Below are 20640 nucleotides of genomic sequence, written 5' to 3' on the forward strand. Positions count from 1 at the left end.
GGCCATGTTTGAACTGGCCTTGGAATGTTCCTGTGGGAATTCGCCAGGCATGGAAGGTTTCTGCCATTCCCAAGGGTGCAGTTGTAGAGTTGTGAAAGAATACGGTGTGTTTGGGGAGAGTGAGCATGCTTGAGCAGACCGTGTGTTGGAGTAAATGATAGAAGAGCCCTAAGGAAGGATAAAGCAGATCCGTTCTTAGTCTAGACACAAACTTGTAAGAATCATATCAGTATTTGGGAATCAAAAGCAGAGTGAAAATATTAAAAGTGTTTTGAGAAAGAGGGTCTGGTGGTCTCTGTTGGTGGTAAATAGTCCTAAGTGTCTCCTCAGCTTTCTCGTTCCTGTCACCATGAAGCGAAACAGGGAATAGAGTAGCAAGAAGAGGTGGTCAGGAGGAGAATGATGAGTCCAGTTTGGGTCATGTTGAATCGAAGAGACTAAAGACTGAGAAGCGTCTCAAAGGGAGGTGTGCATCTTTGAAGTTAGGACAGTAAAAATGTGTAGAGGGTAAGGAAGCCTCTGGGAAAAGAGCCAATAAAGATAGGACCTACAGAGAGGGATGACTGACAGCCAGGTGATGGAAGCACTGGAATGGATCCAGTGCTCAGGTAAATAAGTCTTTGAAATAAGGGAATGCAGCTGTGTGTAGTTACAGATCCACCTGGAGCTTAAATAGGGATTTTAAGAGTCAAGATTCAGAGTAGCCGCTGTGGAATGGGCTGGGCATCTTCCTCCTGTATTTTCTATCTCTTAGAAAGTTAGGTGATTTCTTTCAGGTGAGTTTGCAGATTTTATTGATTTGCTTAATTTTGTAATCTTAGAAAAGAAAATATGATGTTCAATGATCTCATTGCTCAAAGCAGCTCTGCTCATGAACCTTGGCTTCCAGTGAGCTGGGAGGCTCACCATGTGCCTCCCTTGTTCTTTGTAGGAATTCTCAGGGTGAGTGCCAAGTGAGCTCATTCATGACCAGGTAAATAAATTTCCTGATGGCACACATGAAGACCCTTGCTCATCTTCTTTGGTAGCTGGGGAAAAGATGCAGCCCTCTCAGTCTCTGGTTAATTACACTTAGTTGAAGGGCACATGTTCCCATGCCTGTGACTGAGAGAGTTATTTCTAATTTCCACCTGAAGCAGCAGACATCTTGTGAACGCACTTGCAGAGGCAGGTACTGACAGCATCACCACGAACACTGTGCTTCTGTGCAGTTCAAGTCACCATGAGAACCTTGCTTTGTGGGATGTTCTTGTTTATCAGTCAAATTACCTCCCTCTTAAGACTTGTTATGTTTTTGTTGTGACTCACGTGTACTGCTATGATTTTTTTAAGTTTTCTCTTGAATTGAAGCAAATGGTGATGATTATGCAGAGTGCAGTTTTTTGTACCCTACTCGTATAATGCCTTGGCTAAATCAAGAATGTGAAATACTAAAGTCACATTCTGCAATATATAAATGTAGCATGTTACTAAAATGTTGTATCTTGGAAGATAATTCATTCACTTGACAGACAGTTTGAGAGTATATACTGTACAAGTCATACTCCAGACTCTGAGGAATCGTGGAATGAGTAAGACATGGTTCTTGCCCCAAAGGTATTTTATCAGCTAAATAGGGGAGATGATGAGCTTATCTTTCATCACATCTGCCTTTATAATACTTAAAAAAACAAAACAAAACTAGGATTTCAGAAGAGGGTAGATTACCAATACTAAAGTTTGCTGAAGTTCTTTATTGTTATAATGTAGGAAATTCTATAATGTAATAGAGGTGTATACCCTTAAGTACATAAGGACTAGTCTTGGTCTGGTGTTGATGCTTTCTGCTATTTAATTTTTGCCACTGAGACCCAAGAAATAAAAATAGGAAGACTTTATATGGATTGAGGTATTTTTCAGGACTTAGCTGATACACGAGGAAATAGAAATGAAGGGGCAGTTAGGGTTCAGAGTATGGAATGTAAAGGCGGATGACAGTCAGTACAGATGTGCGGAAATATGGAGGAGGGTAGGTGGGCAGTGAGGACTCAGTACATTGATATTCTGGCGGTCACAAAGAAAAGCAGTCCAAACGGAGCTCAGGTCTGTCTGTGTCAGTGAGGGGACATGGGGGCATTGCCACAAGTGAGGTAAACCTTATTCGACTTCTCTCCTATCTTGAATTTAACTAGTTAATTTGGATAGCTCATGAAGTTTCCAGTGTCCCCCTCTCAGTAGACTATTTGAAAAGTGAAGTACTTTAAGTGAAAAGTAGGAAGGAAGAAAAAATTACTTAACCTCATCAATGCCAAATAGTTTTTAACTTCATAGTTTATAACTATTCATTCCTTTTTTTACATATTCTCGTGTACGTATACTTATATATGGGAACTTATATATTTGAGACCCCATACCTAACAGTCAGATAGTTGATTGAATTCTTTTCATTTAAAAGTTATGGTACCTATTTTCCTAAATTCTTAAATTCATTTTTAAAAATTTTTTTATTTTTTAAGCAAGGTAACTCTTCATTAACCTCACATATTGCAAGGACCTTGTCAGCTTACAATCCTTTATTTTTTTAATTTTTTATGCCTATTGCACCTGGTCTTCCTGGGTGGTCTCCCATCCAAGTACTAAACAGGACTGACCCTGCTTAGCTTCCGAGATCAGACGAGATTGGGCTTGTTCAGGGTATCATGGCCGTAGAATAAATTCTTAAATATTCTTTAATAACACGATTTTAATAGCTGTATAATATTTCATCATCTGTGTTATGATTTATTTCTTCAGATTTCTTTAAACATTAGGTTGTTTCTAGTATATTTTAGTATATTAAACGACACTGCACTGAAGAACTTTGTTCATAAGTACATAAACTAGTCAGATAAATTCCTTGGATACATTCCTTTCCGTGGAATAAGAAGGCATAGCGTTTTTTTTTAAGGCTTTCGATACACGTTGCCGAGTTGCCCTTCAAAACAGCATACAAGTGTGGGTCCTACTCTCAGTGTATGAGTGTTTCCCAACATCCTGGCTGGTATTTTCACATTTCTAACACTCTTGCCAAATATTCCCTATTTATGAAAGTGCAGAATGTTATCTTATTTTAATTGGAATATGCTTGGCACTCAGATATTTGCTGAATAAATGTAGATTCTGTGATCTAAGTGCTGAGCGAGGTACAGAAGTGAATACAAGAGCAAAACATGCCCTCCCTGAAGTTACATTCCGGCAGGAGAGACAGGCTATATATACATAAGTAAGGTATATAGGATGTTGGATAGTATTTTTCCTTTCTCTTTATAGTGTTACACTAACACAGAAAGGGGATATGAAATGTCGGGGTGTGTGTGGGGGGGTGTGGGAGGAGGAATGGAGGAGGAGGGAGGGAGAAGGAGGAGAAGAATTTTGGTTAACGTGGCCAGGGAAAGGTGGCTTTTGAGTGAAGGGCTCAGGGAGCCAGCCATATGAATAGCTGGATGAAAACTGTACCAGTCAGAGTGAACAGCAAGTGAAAAGGCCTTGAGGTAGAGATTGATTAATAATGTGTTCTAGGAATAACAAGGAATAAAATGGGGAAGAGTGAAGTGGATGAAGTCTGACTGGTAGTAGAGAGCCAGATCATGTATGGTCTTTGGACTTTGGCTTGTAACTAAAGTGACTTTAATTTTAACAGGATCACTCTGATTGCTGTGCAAAGAATATATTGAATGGGGGCGAGGACAGGATCAGGGAGCTCAATGAGGAGGCATTGCTATAATCATGGCAGGAGATTGTGCCTTCTGGAATCAGGGTTATAGCAGTGGGGGTGGTCAGATTCTGGATATATGTGTCGAAGGTAAAGCCAGCAGGATTTGCCTAGATGAGATGAGAAGGGTGAGAGCAAAAGAGAGGAGTCAGAGATGACTATACACCTTTTGGTGTGAACTTTTGGAAGGATGATGTTTCCATTTACTAAAATGGGCATGGAGATACAGGTGTTGGGAGGTGAATGTCAGGAATTCACTTAGAGATGTTAAGTTGAGATGAATAATCTATAATAAGTGAAGGTGTAGAATAGAAGTCTAGAGTACGTAGGAGAAGTCTGGTCTGGGGATATGAATTTGGGATTCATCAACATTTAGATGGTATTTAAAGCCACTAGACTAGATGAGATCACCAAGAGTAAGTGTAGGAAGGGGACCTCCCTGGATACTACACCGTACCTCTGGGGTACTCCTAAGCTTGCAGGGGCTGGGAAGATGAGGAAGAATCACAAAGGAGACCAGGAATGTCAGGAAGGTAGGAGGAAGGAAGTCAGTCAAGAATGGTGTCTGGAAGCCAAGTAAAAAACGTGTTTCAAGGAAAAGGAATTAACGGCATCAAATGATGCTGACAAGGGAATATGATAGTTAAGAACCCCATGTAGTTTAAACCAGAAGGTTATGTGTTTATTTAACAGGAAGTCTAGAGGTAGGCAGCTCCAGGTTTGGTGATTTGATAATGTCATCTTTCTGTCCTTTCACTCCTCCTGCCTCAGCATGTTGCTTTAGTCAGTGACTTTTCAGTTAAAATATGGTCGCTAAGAGTTCCAAGTGTTAAGCCCTGCTGCTGCTGTGTACAGAGGCTGGCAGTGGAAGACAGTGCCCGTGTGCCACCACAGGACGTCTTCCTCACCTGCCTGTCTACGTCTGTCAGGGAAGAAGTGTCTTATCGAACACCTTAACCCCTAGTGCTCTTATCTTTAAGTCTTATTGGCACAGATTGGATCACATGGTCACCCCTAACTTGAAGAAAAGCTGGGAATGCAAGTATTTGACTTTTTAAATCTTTCTTTAGGATGTGAGCAATGGAAGCGGGGATTAGGAATGAGAGCTCAAAACCAGGAAATACGTTACACACAGGTTAAATTAAAAAAAAAAAAACTATTGATTATTTTTCTTTTGTTTAGTGCTTTTGATCACTTATATTTTGGGCATATGATTCTTTTTTGTTGATTTGATATCATCTGTTATCCTTCATTCTGTATTTTACTCTCTTCCTTTTTATTTTGTATATGGTGATTTTAAAAATTTTTCTATTTTTATATTGTCAAATATATCTTTTCCTTTCATTTTTACCATGTTTTTATGTTTAACAAGACCTTCTCTACTGAAAAAGACTGATCTACATTTAATTATTATGGTTAATATGTATGGTTTTGTTTCAACAACCCTTTACTCTTTAACCCAATTTTAATTTTTTTCGATAGCGAGAACTAGTATCCTATATTTATAGGTCACTTACTATCTATCAGGTGCTGTTCTAAACATTTAAAATTTATAAACTATCACAAGAACTGATTAAGTTAGTACCATTATAATCACCTCCATTCTTAGATATGAGGAAATAGAGACTCAAAATGGTTAAGTAACCTGTGTGGTGGAGCCACCTAAGCAGTTAGGCTCTAAGTTGTCGACTTTTAACCGTCTTCAAAACTTGCTTCTTAAATTTTAATTTTTTAAAGTTCAGATATCTTAATACCACAAATGTCTTCACTGATTTGAAATATCTCCCTATCCTATTCTGAATCTTTATATTTTTGAGACTTATATACCAGTTAATTATCTGTCAATATAGTTTTATGCCAGGAATAAATAGTTTTATTATTTTATGATAACTAGTAGCACAAGTTCATTCCCCTTATTTTTTTAACTTTTAAAAATTGTGATAAAATATATATTACATAAAATTTACCATTTTAACCATTTTAAGTGTACTGTTCAGCAGTATTACGGGCATTCACACAGTTCTACAGCCATCACCACTGTCCTAGCTCTAGAAATTTTCATCTTCCTCAACTAAAGCTCTTTATCCATTAAACACTAACTCCCCATTCTCTCCTTCTCCCAGCCCCTGGCAACCACCATTCTACTTTCTGTCTCTGAATTTGACTATTCTAGGTATGTCATATAAGAGGAATCATGGAATATTTGTCATTTTGTGACTGGCTTATTTCACTTATCATAATGTCTTCAGGGTTCATCCATGTGGTGGCATATGTCAGAATTTCCTTTTTTAAGAATGAATAACATTTCGTTGTATATATGTGCCACATTTTGTTTATCTAATCATGTGTTGATGGGCACTTGGGTTGCTTGCACCTTTTGGCCATTGTGAATAATGCTGTGAGACATGGGTGTACAAATATTTCTCGGAGATTCTGCTTTCAGTTCTTTTAGGTAGATACACAGAAGTGAAATCGCTGGATCATATGGTAATTCTACTTTAATTTTTTTAGTATCCACTGTACCATTTTCCACATCAACTGCACCATTTTACTTTTCTACCACCAATGCACAGGGTTCCAATTTCTCCACATCATTACTGACATTTGTTATTTTCTGTTTTGTTTTTGTAATAGCCATCCTAATAGGTGTGAAGTGGTATCTTATTGTGGTTTTGATTTGCATTTCCCTAATGACTACTGATGTTGAGCATATTTTCATGTGCTTGTTGGCCTTAGTGTATCTTCTTTGCAGAAAGGTCTATTAAAGTCCATTGCCCATTATTAAATCAGATTCTGTTTTGGGTTGTTGAATTGTAGTCCTCTTTATTTTTATGCTCCAGAATTTTTTGGCTTTTCTTATTCTAGACTAATTTAAATTGTTTTTCAAAATTCTCTAATTCCCCCTTTGAATATAATCTTGTGGATTTATTGAGAATAGCATTCAATTAATATATTCAGGGAAGAATTAACGTGTATGTCCACCTATTCAGATAATTTATGCTCCTCATTTTTGTAATTTTTCCATAATACTAGCAATTTTCAATAAGTTTATAGAAGTAATGTTTGTTAAATGTACATGTTTATATGACTACTACTTGTTGCTGAAGTAAAGGATCTTTTTTCTATTTTTTCCTGGTACATTGGAAAGCTGTCGATTATTGTACAGTATGTATTTTATATTGTATCAGGTTTATTTAAATAATTTTTAGACAAAAATACTCTAGCATTAAGGCAAATTTTTTAATATCTACCTTATGAGAAAATTTGGTCCTTTTGAATTGAGAGTGAACCTGCAGCCACAGTTTCATGTATGTATATTTTATTTCTCCCATAAGTTGTAATTTTTTTATCCCTTTGGGTAGACTTTAATTTTATAATAATAATTCCTAGTTAACGTAGGTAATTACTCCAAAGTTACTTTCTCTATATTGTCGTCTTTAAAGAACCCAAGTTGTAATTATAGCTATAAACATATTCTCATTTTTTTGTATTTTAACTGTCTATTTGGAATTTTCTCTTCTTGACTCTAGTAGTTAATGGCTCTGCCACTTGCTAGCCTTATTAATAATTTTATTTTATAGACCAATATAATTATATTTTAAACTATATATATTAATAGGTAGTGTATATATTACAGACTGACCTCAGTAGTCTCCTTTTCATTGTCTAGTTAAAACTCCCACTGTCTCTAGCCCTGGCAGGTACACTGGCCTCTTAAATTGTTTCCCTGATTTCAAACTCTTCCCTTCAGTCAGTTCTGCACACTGCTATCACATGATCAGGTTCTGATGCAAATGCTAAGAAAGCTGCAGTGCCCCTCCCTGTCCATATCTCCACCACACCCCACTGCCAACAATTTAGGTCTAAAGTTCTTAGCTTGGCATTTAATACCGTCTTTAACTATTTAACGCTAACTGTGAACTGTCCTCCTCTCCAGCCTCATTTTCTTCTTCTTCCCCATGACACCCTTGCTGCTCCTGAGCAATGCAAATCACAGGACAAAATATTTCAGTGTGATGAGACAGTGTATTCTCTTTGTTACTGAAAACTTTTGGTAGTGATTTCTGTAGTAAGATGTCAGGTGTTTTTAGCACCCTATACATTTGAGCTTTGTGATTACTTACAGTTACCATACTGTGTAAGCAAGTAAATACTTGTGTAACAGAACCCCTTATGTGAATCCATTGTCCAGATTTTTATTAAGATGATCTGTGTCTTCTAATATAGGTAATATAGTAGTCACGTTTTTAAAAACTAATAGAAAGGTCTTCAAAACCCATAAATTTCATCACATGTAAAAAAATGGCAAGTCATTTTTTCAGCGGTGCGTGAAAAATAAAGCTGAATTTATTCTTGAGAATTCAGAGATGAGAATGTGCTTTGACTGATAGGTGTTTCCATGGCTTTGGAAACTTCTCACGTTACTTTGAACGTGTTTTGTGAGCAGTGTGGGACCCACCTTCTTTCTCAGGCCTTTCCTTGAAGAATGGAGAATGCCGAATTAGAGCTGAGAGATTACACATCTGTGAAGGCCCCGGGGGCTTTCTTCTAGAGACTGAATCATTTAATATGTGTCAGAACAAAGGAGTATCATTTAGAAGTTCATTCTTTGGCTTTAATTTCCAATCCTAGGAAACACACCATTATGGTATCATAAAGAATTTTCCAGTAGTAAAGTGACCATTTTCATCAGAGCCATATAAAAACATCAATTTAGGAATTGGATTCTTTAGTTTTTTTTTTTTTTTTGAAGTAAGATTAAGAGAGTTAAAGAATACCTAATGCTTACAGATGTAAAGGAATAAAAATGGTTATCGAAATCTAATTATTGATCCAATTTATTCTTTCTTGGTTTCTTTATGTTTTGTCCTAAGTACTTTTTATCTGATTAAATATTTGGCCCCATTGACTTTAACAGTGTTTATTAGTTATAAAAATATGCTGATTGTAAAAAGAAAATGAGCAATATGTAAGTATATAAAGTATGAAGGGAACATTTCTCATTTCTGCTTCTTTGCTTCTCTTTTCTTCCATGTCCCACTGTGCTCTTATCCCATAACAATCCCATAAAATATACTCTTCTGGAATTTTTCAATATATAGATAGTATACTTAAAAAATAGGATAATATTAACATCCATTTTTCACTTAATAAATCTACTGGATTTTTAGATTTGCGAGGTATTCCTTAATGATTTTATTTTTTTTATGACTATATTGTGTTTTACTGCTTTATATGAAGCAGTACAAGTACTTTAGGCCAACTTTGCTATTAAGTTAAACATTGGGACCGCTGGTGAAACAACTACATGCCTTGTTCTGTCCCCAGCGTTTTTTTCTACTGCATTTTCTTCTGCATTTTCTTGGAGGTTGACCTCCAAGCCTGACACTTTTCCCCTTAACTGGGATGCTTTTGTTTCATGGCACAGTAGAGGGAGCATAGGGCTAGTGATAAGTTGCCTGTATTCTAGGCCTGAGTGTCATTGGTTAGGTATGTTTCCCACATAAGCCATTTAACTACCTAAATAGTTTTCTCATCTATAAACTGGGGATAGTGATAGTAATAGTAATGTACTGTTAGGATAATTCTGAGTTTCAGAGGAGCTGTTCCTTTGGTGAAGTAGGCATTATTCAGTACCCTCAGTGGCCAACAGTCAAGATTGTGTAATGGTAGAATGAAGAAGACTTTGGCTAGGACTGTAAGTTGCTATTAGGTGGAGGGGGTGGGATGGATAGGGCTGACAGTGCATTTTGTGAGATGGGATAGGGCAGCTCCTTGAGCTTGGGTAAGCTCGCTTCTGGTGCCAGGGTGTGTTGGGATCAGAGAGGGTGCAGATCTGTAGTAATTCTGACGCATGCTGAGAAATGTCTGTAAACCTACGATGCTTTTAGAAACAATACTATGAAACATCCCTCTCTGAAAAATAAGTTAATTTTTTAAACTCATTGATCCTTGACTGCGTTGTGGCTGTGGTCCAGAAATTTTCATCTGATACTTGCCTAACCTTGCTCATTATTTCTGATGATGATGACTTATCAGAATGATTTTGCTGAAGGTGCACCAATTTGTTAAATATATAGTCAAAATCTGTTTTTCTAAGGAAGTGACACTAGTGGCTAAATGTAAATTAAAAAGTAAAGTGGATATTTGAGTATTACTTATTAATTATAGGACTGTAAAGAAAAGCATCTCCTTTTAGTTAATACTGTTTGAAGAGCTTATTAATTTTAACAAAGGACAAATAAGCTCATAAAAATTGATTAAGTGTTTAATGCTTCAATGTAGACAATAAGACATTAAATTTATTTACTCTGGCCTTTAAAAAAATTTAATGGCTTTATCACTTTTATTATAATTATACATTAACTTTTTTCCTAGCTCGACTGAGGTATAATTGACAAATTATAAGATATGCAAAGTGTACATTGTGGTGATTTGATATATGTATACATTATAAAGAGCTTCCACCATCAAGTTCTCTCTTAGCAAATTTCAGTTACATAATAGTGTTATCAACTGTAGTCACCACATTTTACATTAGATCCTCAGACTGTATTGACCTGATAGCTGAAAATTTGAACCCTTTCTATTCCCCGCAGCTTACTCGTAACCTGAAAAATTAATTTAGCAAACATTTATTAAATCTTACTCTATGCTAGATGCTTCACTAGGCCCTAAGGAACAGAAGAGAATGAGGTTCTCTTCCTGTTCTCATGTAGAGACTGGCCCGGAGACATTGAAACTGAAGCAAGTATCGGTATGAGTGTAAAGAAGGTGTGGTCCTTTGCACACACAGGAGGATGCCCTGGAAGGGAAGGCTTTACAAAGAGGTCGTGATTCTTAACAGTGCTTTGCATACTTACTGTGTATTCGAATCACTTTGGGATCTTGTTGAAATAGAGACTGTGATTCATAGATCTGGGGTGAGGCCGCAAATGAGTGGCAAGGATTTGAAAGAAACACCTATTGACTTTGTATTCATCAGACAAGATAAAGGACTAGATGGGAAGGAGGCCATTTCATTCACAAAGGCGATTATAAGCAGAATAGAGTCAAATAATCTAGAGATATAAAAATATGGGGTATGTGTGTGCGGGGGTGTGGGTATGTAGAGGGATGGGGGCATGCCAAAGCATAAGAGAGAAGTTGGTGGAAACCAACCCTAGGACTGGCTTTTATGCCTTTAAAATTAAATATTAATTAAGAGTATTAAAATAAAATCATTATCCTGTAGACAGTGGAGAATTAGAGAGTTTAGATTGAGTCATGACCTTAGTTTTCATGTTCAGATCAACATGATACACTTGGAAAGGATGGAAAGCCAGGACTTTAGGCGTCCAATACAGTTGTTTAGGCAAAATATGAGGGGGTTAATAAGGATTTGTAGGACTTGGCTTGAGAAGAAGAAGACTTCTTTGAAAAAATGATATGCCTAGTGAATTAGAACAGTAACATCTGGTGTCAGAGTGAATAGCAGGTGGTTTGGAACAAAACGCGTGCTGATGTAGAGTAGAGCAGAGGTGAGGCTGGAAACGGGTAGAACTTTAACGTGGGTGACTTTAAATGCCAGACCTGAGGAGCCTTAAGCTCTTTTTTCTCTTTTAAGATGAGATTTTCGTAGGTGAAAGTACTGGGACAAAGTAATGAGTGTCACTTTTCAAACAGATTACTCACTTATGGTGCCATTAGTAATATGTGGCACTATCATATTCATCTAAGGTCTTTTCGACTCCTGATAGTCTTTGGTTATGTGATGTAGCAGCATCGAGAGACTTGGTGCTAGATTAAATGGGAATCTGGGAGGGGAAAGCTGATTCCAATGTTATGAGGCTGGGAAAAAGGAAAAATGGAGCTAAATGAGTTTAAGTAGGTAGGAGTTGTCTAACTGTCCAAGTTGAAACATTCAACAAGAAATTTAAAATGTGAGTGGCATTTGGGATTTAGGAGGAAGATAGGGTTGCAAGTGAGAATTGGGGATTCATCCATGTAGGGAAGAGGTTGGAATGAAGTAAATAAAATAGGTTTTGAATAAAGGCTTGAACTTGGGAGATGCCCATGTTCAGGAAGCAGGTGTGAGCATCAAGATGGTGTGGGTTCAAAGATACCAGAGAATGTGAAACATGCATATTTTGTTGATAAGTGGAGCCACTTTTGCTGCAGGAAAGAAAAGTTTGGGCAAAGCTCATCTAAATTAGGCAAATAAGGAATAAAGGTGAAAAGATGACAGGAAAAAAAAAGACTACTACTAATAACATAGCACCATCTGGTGTTAGACATGAGGCATTTTTTTAAATGAAGTTTTTCCTCATCAAATTGAATTTTTTTCCTTTTTGGTTGTTTTAAAATTTTCACCTACTTTTCGTATGGTAGCCTAGTGCATGAATGGGCTCAGTTTTTACTTTTTAATCAATAGTATGGAGGGGATGTTATATTAATTTGTTTATTCTTTGATTTCAACTTTGACAAAGCTTCTATCTCATATGGCTCTTCTGATCTATCTCTGTCACAGGAGATGTGAATAAATTACTTGAGGTTACAGGGTTACAGCCACCCTTCTCATATCACCATCCTCTCTACTCTTCGGCTTCTAAATTATCAAAAATAAGTTGATGTGAAGATTTCATCTGAGGTTATATAGTTCTGAATGTTCATTTTATAGTTTGACTCAGTTGTTTGTGCAGGAGTTTGTTTGAGTTTACAAACTTAAAACTTTTGAAATAAAAGCAGTGGCAACTTTTTTTTTTTTTAACCCCAAGGAAAACCTACATCACTGAAAACTGCACAGCAGTCCTGGGTGAATTTACCTAGACCGCTTCCTAAATCCAAGGTGTCCTTGCAAACGTCTGTGCTGTGGAGGGCCGGAAGCACCTCCTCCATTGGCAGCACCCACAGCGATCTGAGCACTTACAGCAACAATCGTGAGTCCACCTTATGTCAGCCTTTGGGGGTGGCTGAAATTCTAGTTATAAGAAAAACTAGCGCACTGCAAATAATTGTCAGAATTTTTGATTCTGTGATTTAGGGCAAAATACGCATACTATTTCTTGCTTAGGATTGCTCTAAAAATTTGGCAGGAAAAATATTCTTTCAGTGACAGTCTCTTTGATGGATGTGTTATGAAACACTGAAGCATTTCTATGTTGAAGGTTGAAGGCACGTGGTATTTTTTTGCATGAAGATTCTAAAGTGCATCATTTGAAGTGGTGATGGTTTTTGGTTTGTTTAAGGAAAGAAAGCAATCCAGCTAGGAGCTTTGGAACCCAAATGGAAATCAGAAAAGATAACTTCAGTTCCATTTACTTTGTAAAAGACTATATTTTGTAGATGTATATTTTATATACTGTGGATGCTAGATTCAGTGCAATATGACTAGCACATATAGTGTAACTTCTAACCTAATTTTAAGTAATTTAAACTCAAGAGAATATTTTTGAAGTTGTCAGTTAATGTGAATTCTGTTTTCTGTGTTGATTCTGTTTTGGCCATTTGCTCTTAAAATTCACACTGCAAACAGAAAAGGCTGCATAAAATAGACGAATTGAGCTATTCCTTTCATTCAAAAGATGCCCTTTAAAAACTACTTGCTGAAAGTGTCACCCTAGAGAGTATGTCAGAATGATAATTGTTGGTGATACAGTCAGCAAATTTATCCCTAGTTAATAATCCTTTGTATTATATTCTTTTTGTTGAAAAAAAAATATGCATTTTGTCTTAGTATTTGCTCATTTTCTTTTAAATTTCCTCACAAAATTCATGGATTAGTTAATTTGAGCATTTTGACATCACAGTAAATGCAGTGAGAGATACAGGATATAAAAGAAATTAGTCTTTATCTGAAAGATAGCTGGAGAAAGAAGATTTATATAGATAACTAGAATGCCAGATAAAATAAGATATAAGGGTGTGGTGGAGAAGAAAGGAGTTCTCTCTTCTTTAAAGAGGGATTAATTTCTTCCTTCTGGTGAGGGGACAGGGACAAGGTGGAGTCATGGTTATTGAACCATCTGAGTCTAGAGCATTATTACAGGGTTACCATACATTATTTTTTTTTCTGAAGTAACTTATGTTACTCTGATTTTATATATAAGATAATTGAGGCTCAGAGAGGTTGTCACTGGTCCAAGGGCGCTCAGCCAAACAATTCTGTCTGTGACAGAGCTGAGAATGTGTCTGTGAAGGGTAAGGCATTGAATTAATGACTGAATTAATGAGGATACTTACGAGAGCTCACTTAGCAGCAGTAGCTGGTTTCATATGATAGTAAGTAGCTGTGTACCAGAACTTTAGGAATATTGGAAAATGTTACTGAAAATTAAGCAGGGTTATTATCTGCTTGTTGTTTGAATTTTGGAGTTGTGGCATGAGATCAGAAGGGTTTGCATGTAACATAATTCTCTCCAGATTTGAAAAGGTAATTCACACATGTATTATTTTAAGGTCATTTCACTTGCAGCTTTGTCTGTTAGCAGTGTGAATTTTGAAAGCAAACGGCCAAAACAGAATCAACAGCATGTTCTGGGAGGACTGTGTAGCGCTGGAATCTGTGACACTTGAAGCAGACACGTTCTGCAGTGCCGCCACCCAGCGTTTTCCATTGACAGCCATGTTGACTTGGCCACTGTTTCCGTACCGTGTCTGACACTCCTAAGGAGGTTGTAAAATGCTTTTGTCCGTCGCTTTTTGTCTTTTAACAAAGGGGTTTACCGTATACCCACAGAGCCTGTCTAGTGGCGATGTGTCCCTGTTGCAGATTAAGCATTCACATCAATGAGTCTCTTTCTTAGTTTGATTTGCTAGTTGGTTTAATCTGTTTTGTGTAGTGCCTTGGAGCTTACAGATTTTTTTTCCTCCATTCTCATTCACTAAGAGCAAGCATGAGGGATATGAGAGTGAACATGGCTGCAGTTTTTCCTGCTTAAGCTTGCTTTGATCCTTTTAAATGACTATACCAGGGGGATTTCGCAGTTGTACAGAAACGGATATTTCTTCGAAAATATTTATCAATTCTACACTCACACCACCGGCTGGTTCAGCAAGGCACTATGACGCTACCTTATTAACACTGCTGGTCCTGGGATCCTACAGCCTTTGTATAGTTCCTTTGTTAGCCACGTTTACTGGGAAAAGAAGTAGGTCGACGATTTCTGGTTTGATTCTTTTCTTTGTAAGCATGCTTCAATTTTATTCAGTAAATTGACTTGGCATCTCTTGATTGTTATTTTTGTAACTTGTAACTTATGTTGTAGTATTTCTTGGACATATTTAAGTTGTGAATGATTCTGTATAGAACCAATTTTATTGTATATTTTCTGTGTTTCAGAACTCAGTATAATTCAGCATTGTCGATGGTTTTGGCACATGAAATTACTTTACTATCAAAGGTTATTTGGTGGTCTAATTTCTGATTAAATAGTAGTTTTTTGTGTATGTAGCTTATAGTTATATGAGGATAGCAAAATACTCTCCTAGAATTAGAGTGAAAACATCATATCTTTAGTTATTTTACTCATTGTATTATATCCAAAAATATTAAAATGTATACTCTTTGAAGATTACCTAAAAACATGAAAAAATCATTTCGAGCTGAAATTTTCCTTACAGGGATGGGTCATGTTAGGAAATAATCTTTTGATCAGTGTTTCGATTTATATTAGACTGAGCATTTGAACCCTTTTTTAAAGAACATTTTCTTGCTTTGCTCAGTTCTTTGTGATGTGGTACTGTTTGTGGTATCATTTAAGAACTTCTGAGGTCACAGAAGTGCTGATATGTGCTGATGTAAAATAAGCATCTGGTTCTCAGTACTTTGAGATCCTATGGAAATAACATTACCAAGTTTTAAAGCGGCTGACTCAAGATATATAAGATAATGAATCTCTCATATTTGGGGATTTTAGCAGGTTCTTTGTGTGTGTTCTTTAAAGCATAGAAAAATTTAAAGTTATGATATTGATTTTCTTCTGAATATTAACATGAAATATTGCGCGGTAGCTTCTGTATCACATGTGCTCATTGGTAGAGGTTAAATGTTATAAGCTCTTCCAGAATCCGATAGCTGAAGTCCAGTTTTTAAGATCATTGGATAAAAGTCCAATGATCTATTGTAGGTCTTGAGTAGACTTGAAGGTTTGAGGACCATTGTGCCAATGTAGAAGGCTGTCTTGGGAGAGTATATAATTTTGCCACATTAGCAAATGTGAAGTCTACGGGCTTTCTTTCCCTTCCATTTTGGCCGCAAAAACATGTTTATTTTTGAGAGACAGATGGTGAGAGGAAATATAAGCAATGCACACCAAAGCTAGTTGTACTCTCTTGGAAATAGGAGAACAGGAGGAAGCTAACTAAAGACATGAAACACCCTTTTCCTTAACCTTCACGGCCAGCTCTGGCACAGACTGAGACACAGAAAAGGTCCTTCAACTCAGACTCATCCTCTTTTCCTATTATCTAGTTTTCCTATTACCTCCTGTGAAGTTGGACAGTCTTTCATTTTCTTAGCCTCACTATTCTCCCTGATGAATGGGAGGGCGGGGCTAGATCTTCTTCAAAATCTTTGTAGTTACAAACGTTTCTCACCACTTTTATTTTCACTACAATGAGGTGGTGCCTAACCATTTGGGAGGAGGGTGCTTTGAGTTTTTGGAGTGATTAAGCCAACAGAGAGGATTAGTCTTGTTTGCCCTCAGTCTCTTCCTCACAGAAAGTGGATGTTGTCTCACCTGCCAACACTGGTCATTTGTGAGAATCACCTGGAGTACAGTGTTGAAAGATTTTCAGGCTGCTTCCAGGTTCAGAGCAAAAGTTTGTGTTTGATTAGTGATGTCTGCCATAGGCGAGGAACGGCTGAAAGACAGGCAGTATATACTTTGGCCCTGTATTACAAAATATGCTTAATATGTGTGCATGTCTGAATGGAGTATTTAATAAGAAAATACTGTTATCCAGACTGGTCTTAATTTTGTTTTCATTCTTTTAATATTTTTTTTAGAGTATGTATGAGACATTATCACATAGTTGGTAATTTTGCTTTTGGAATTTGAAAGCTTAGACTTCAGTTGTGATTTGATTTCAAGCCAGGTGAACAGATGATCTGGCATAGTGGGGAGTGTTAAACTGATTCACACACAAAAAAATTTTTTTTTCAAGAAATGAGCAGAATGTTGGCTCTGTGTGTATATGCATATTTAATAAACAAAACAAAAACTAATGTTAACTAGATGCTAGAATGCAATATGAAATGTTGGTTTGCAAATAAAAGTCTGGAACAGTGAGAAGCGCTTCTCTAATAGGAAAATCATTGCTTCTGTTGAGACTTCTCTGAGAATCTCTGTTTTTTCTTTAGTTTCTCTCTGTCTCCATCTTTCTGTCTGTCTCTCTCATTTCTTTTGAACCACATTTTGATCACGGAAAAATGAAAACTAAAGATTCCAGAGAATCTATTCTGATATAATTGAGACAGCAAGGACCAATGATGAGAATAGAACAGGGGTGATTTTAAACTATATTAGATCTGGCTTAGGTGAGCATACATGGAATTTCACATATTGACTCTACAGACCAAATGTTACTGAGTGGTTAGGGCCCCCTGGAGCACTGTTTAGAATTCTGAGGGTTTGTTTGGTCTCATTGGGACTGAGTACTGTAGTCAGTGGGGGCCCCATGACAGCGTAGGTACTGTTTCCATACCTCATATATAGACGACTCATTATACATAGAGAGGTGAGATGATTCAACACAGCGAGGCAGTGGCCAAGTCAAGACCAGAACTCACATATTTTAAATTCCATTCCATTACTTGAAACTATTATGTTCCTCTCACTATATTGGAACTTGTGCTGCTGAAGAGTGTATCATTTGGATATAATAACTCTGGACAAGAGAAATTTAGATATCATCAGGATACCCAACCAGCTGCCATGTTAAGAACTGAGATAGAGGGCAGGAGAAATACTTTAATGGCATCATGTGAAGTAGTGAAGTACATCCTTCAAGTTGGGCTTTACTAGAAAGCAACGGGCCAGCTTAGAGGAGAGTGTTTAGAGAATTGAGAGTATGTCAAATGTTGGTCATATGTACAGCTCAGCACAGTTTGTCCCCACTATTAGTAAAGTGGGGAAGAGTGAAGATAGGAAGATGATCATAGAGAGAGTGTGTGTATATGTGTATGTGCACAGTAGATGATCATAGAGAGAGTGTGTGTATATGTGTTTGTATGTGTATATATATATATGTGTGTGTGTGTTTGTGTATATATATCACATATAAATGTGTGTGTGTGTGTGTGTGTGTGTGTGTGAGTGTGACTTGATCAAGCTCAGAAATTTTATCTTTGAAATATGGATTTTGACCCTTATGTGTTATGAAGTGATGGCAGATCTGATGCTGGACCTCGTGTTCAGTATAACAGTATTGAACCTGAAGAGTGGCAACGAGACATTTCCTTTCCAGGACACCACCTCCTGTTCTGTGTGCGACAGAGCCAAGGGACTGGAGGATTGTGCCTCAAGAGAAATGTCTTTTGCTTTCATGAGAAATCCTCTTATTCAGCTCTTTGGAAACTGAAGATCTTTGTATTTAAAGCTCAGTAATGAAAAACGTGAATTTAAGTACTTATGAATTTATGTTGCCTGTAAATGAAACTCAATTCAGTTTTTCAAAATCCAAATAGGTGACTTATTTGCTGCTGAATATTTTTTTTACATGTTTCAAGAAAAGACTAAAATTCAGATTGCTGTAATACATGGTTAAGACTCTAAAAACATCATTATTTCCTTTCTTAGATTTTGATTTAACAAAGGCTGTAATGCTAACTGAAAACCAATACCCATTTTTTTTCCCCTGGAAATCTAAAAATTACGCTCTATGAAATTTTGGTTCTGTTGTTTAAAGACTATGAAGTTATTCCCCGTTCATCCTTTAAGAAGTTATGTTGATTTTTATAGTAGTAGTATCTTCAGTATTAGCATTTATCTTATCTCCTTGTCAACTTTGGAAAAACTAGGTCTCTAAGTTTAGGGAAGGCAAGAGAACTGGAAAGAAGGGTAGGAAATTGACAGAATCTTGTCAGTAGGAGGGAAGGTTCTGTTTGATTTTACCTAATATTAGAAATGTTATCTGGGCACAGGAAGAATGAACACATGGCTCACTGTAGAGAGACTTGACGTAGATCAGAGGAGAGTAACAGCATGTCTCTATGGGGTTTGAATGTGACATCTATAAGCACTCTTAGAGGTGTTAGAATAGTTTAGCCTAGTGAAAATGTTCTAGCTGTCTTCAGATTTGTAACATATTTGTAAATAAGGTAGACATCCTGCACTTTTCCAGAAATGTGAGGTAAAGAAAGGGATCAAGGTTGGTAATAAAGAAATTTATAAGCGTTGAATATTAGAATAGGCTTGGATGCTTAGATTGGGTGTTGAGATTATTTGGAAACAAACCAAAAATCCAATCTGGGTTCGCGGAGGGGAAACTAAGCTTGGAAATCAGGTAGTGAGTGAATGAACTTCCAGATTTTCCCTCAGGCCCAGTGAGCAGATGGTGCCTTAAATATGCCAGTGGTTTGTGTGGTTAGCAAAGGAAGATGGATAAAAAGTTAACTTCATGGGAAGAGAACCATAAAACTTTCCAAGTTTTTTTGTTTGGATTTTTTTTTTTCTTGGATATGGAGAGAAAAGGACAAAGTGCTGGGTTTACACTCCTGGACGTTGTATAACGTGATAATCTCCTGGGAAGAGCAAAGCGGTACTGTTAAAATGCCTTGTAGGAGCTAAGCTCTAGACAGCATACTTTTGCAAAGACTTTTCAATTATGTAGAACTAAAAGGAAAAGTGTGAATTTAGGATGACTTTTTAAAGAAAATACTGATTTTTAAAAATTTAATTAGGCCATTGATACTGCTTCCTTTTTTAAAATTAGTACTTACTAAAATTTGGACTGTTTTTTTTAATGTTTAGTCTTTACGTACTGGTACTATTTTTTCAAACCTTTCTCTAATGTTTTTGACACTTAACTGCCCCAAACAGTGCAATAAATGATGGTAATGGTGGTTATAGTCCTAAAGTAGCCACAAAATTTACTTAACCATACCATAGCAGAGGGACACTATTTCATAGTACCTCATTATGGATCAGATACACAGTCAGCAAAAATATAATGTGAAAAATGCAATCTCATTTGGGATTCAGAATACAGGAAACAAATTCTGCTCTTTCTTTTCCCTCTGCCCTTCTCTCTGCCGTACAAATACAAATCTTAAAGATGCTCTAGAAGATTTGGGTTCCCTTTTGAATCCAGTGGGAAGCCATAAATGTGAAAAGAGAATTCACAATTTAGGAAGAACCTATATAAACATGGTCTACAAAGTTGTCTTATGTGAATGAAAGAAACGTAGTTGTATTTTTTTTTTTTTTTTAATGCCAATGGTTCAGTTGTTGGGCAAATAAGAATGAGCAAAACATCTACTTAGGGCTTTGTCATAATAGTGTCACCGTGGTTTCAAATTTTAGTTCTGATAAAAAATCAAAAAGTTACAGATTATCACAATTTTTTAAAGCTCTTTTCTTTATTTTCAAATGTCACTGTCACTTGATATGCTAAGATTGTCTTTAGAGTCCCCTTGAAGAAAGAGAAGCAAAATCAGAGACTGTAGCAAAAATAAAGATGCTCTTTCCAGACGTCATTGACATGGTCTGCCTAAAGTATAGTATTTGTTCACTTAATTCTTCTCTTTCACTTTTACCCTGGCATTTTCCTTGGGAAATAGTGTAGGTCTGCTTCGGTGGGAGCCCCCTTTGCCTAGTTAACTGTAGCGGACTCAGAATTACACCACAGCTCAAACAGAGTTGGTTAGCATCAACATTTCTCCAAAAGTCCTTTCTTTAGCAATTCTTTTAGAGCCTGGAAACAGATTC

The 20640-nt window shown here is 36.8% G+C and overlaps 1 protein-coding gene and 1 pseudogene across 8 annotated transcripts in view; one reads left to right on the forward strand and one right to left on the reverse strand.

Moving 5' to 3' along the window:
* Positions 1-20640, forward strand: part of MTUS1 (microtubule associated scaffold protein 1) — a 164262-nt gene that overhangs the window by 81525 nt on the left and 62097 nt on the right. For 6 of the 8 annotated variants that reach the window (XM_015592899.2, XM_025049909.1, XM_006916417.3 and 3 more), the window contains one exon: positions 12487-12648. The exons of the other annotated variants lie outside the window; for them this stretch is intronic. In XM_015592899.2, coding sequence (XP_015448385.1) covers positions 12487-12648 — 162 coding nt within the window. The remainder of the gene's footprint in view (positions 1-12486; positions 12649-20640) is intronic. 8 annotated transcript variants of the gene reach the window in all.
* On the reverse strand, positions 2572-2690 carry LOC112483452 (annotated as a pseudogene).

Source organism: Pteropus alecto, unplaced genomic scaffold (assembly GCF_000325575.1).
Source record: "Pteropus alecto unplaced genomic scaffold, ASM32557v1 scaffold24, whole genome shotgun sequence".
NCBI lineage: Eukaryota > Metazoa > Chordata > Mammalia > Chiroptera > Pteropodidae > Pteropus > Pteropus alecto.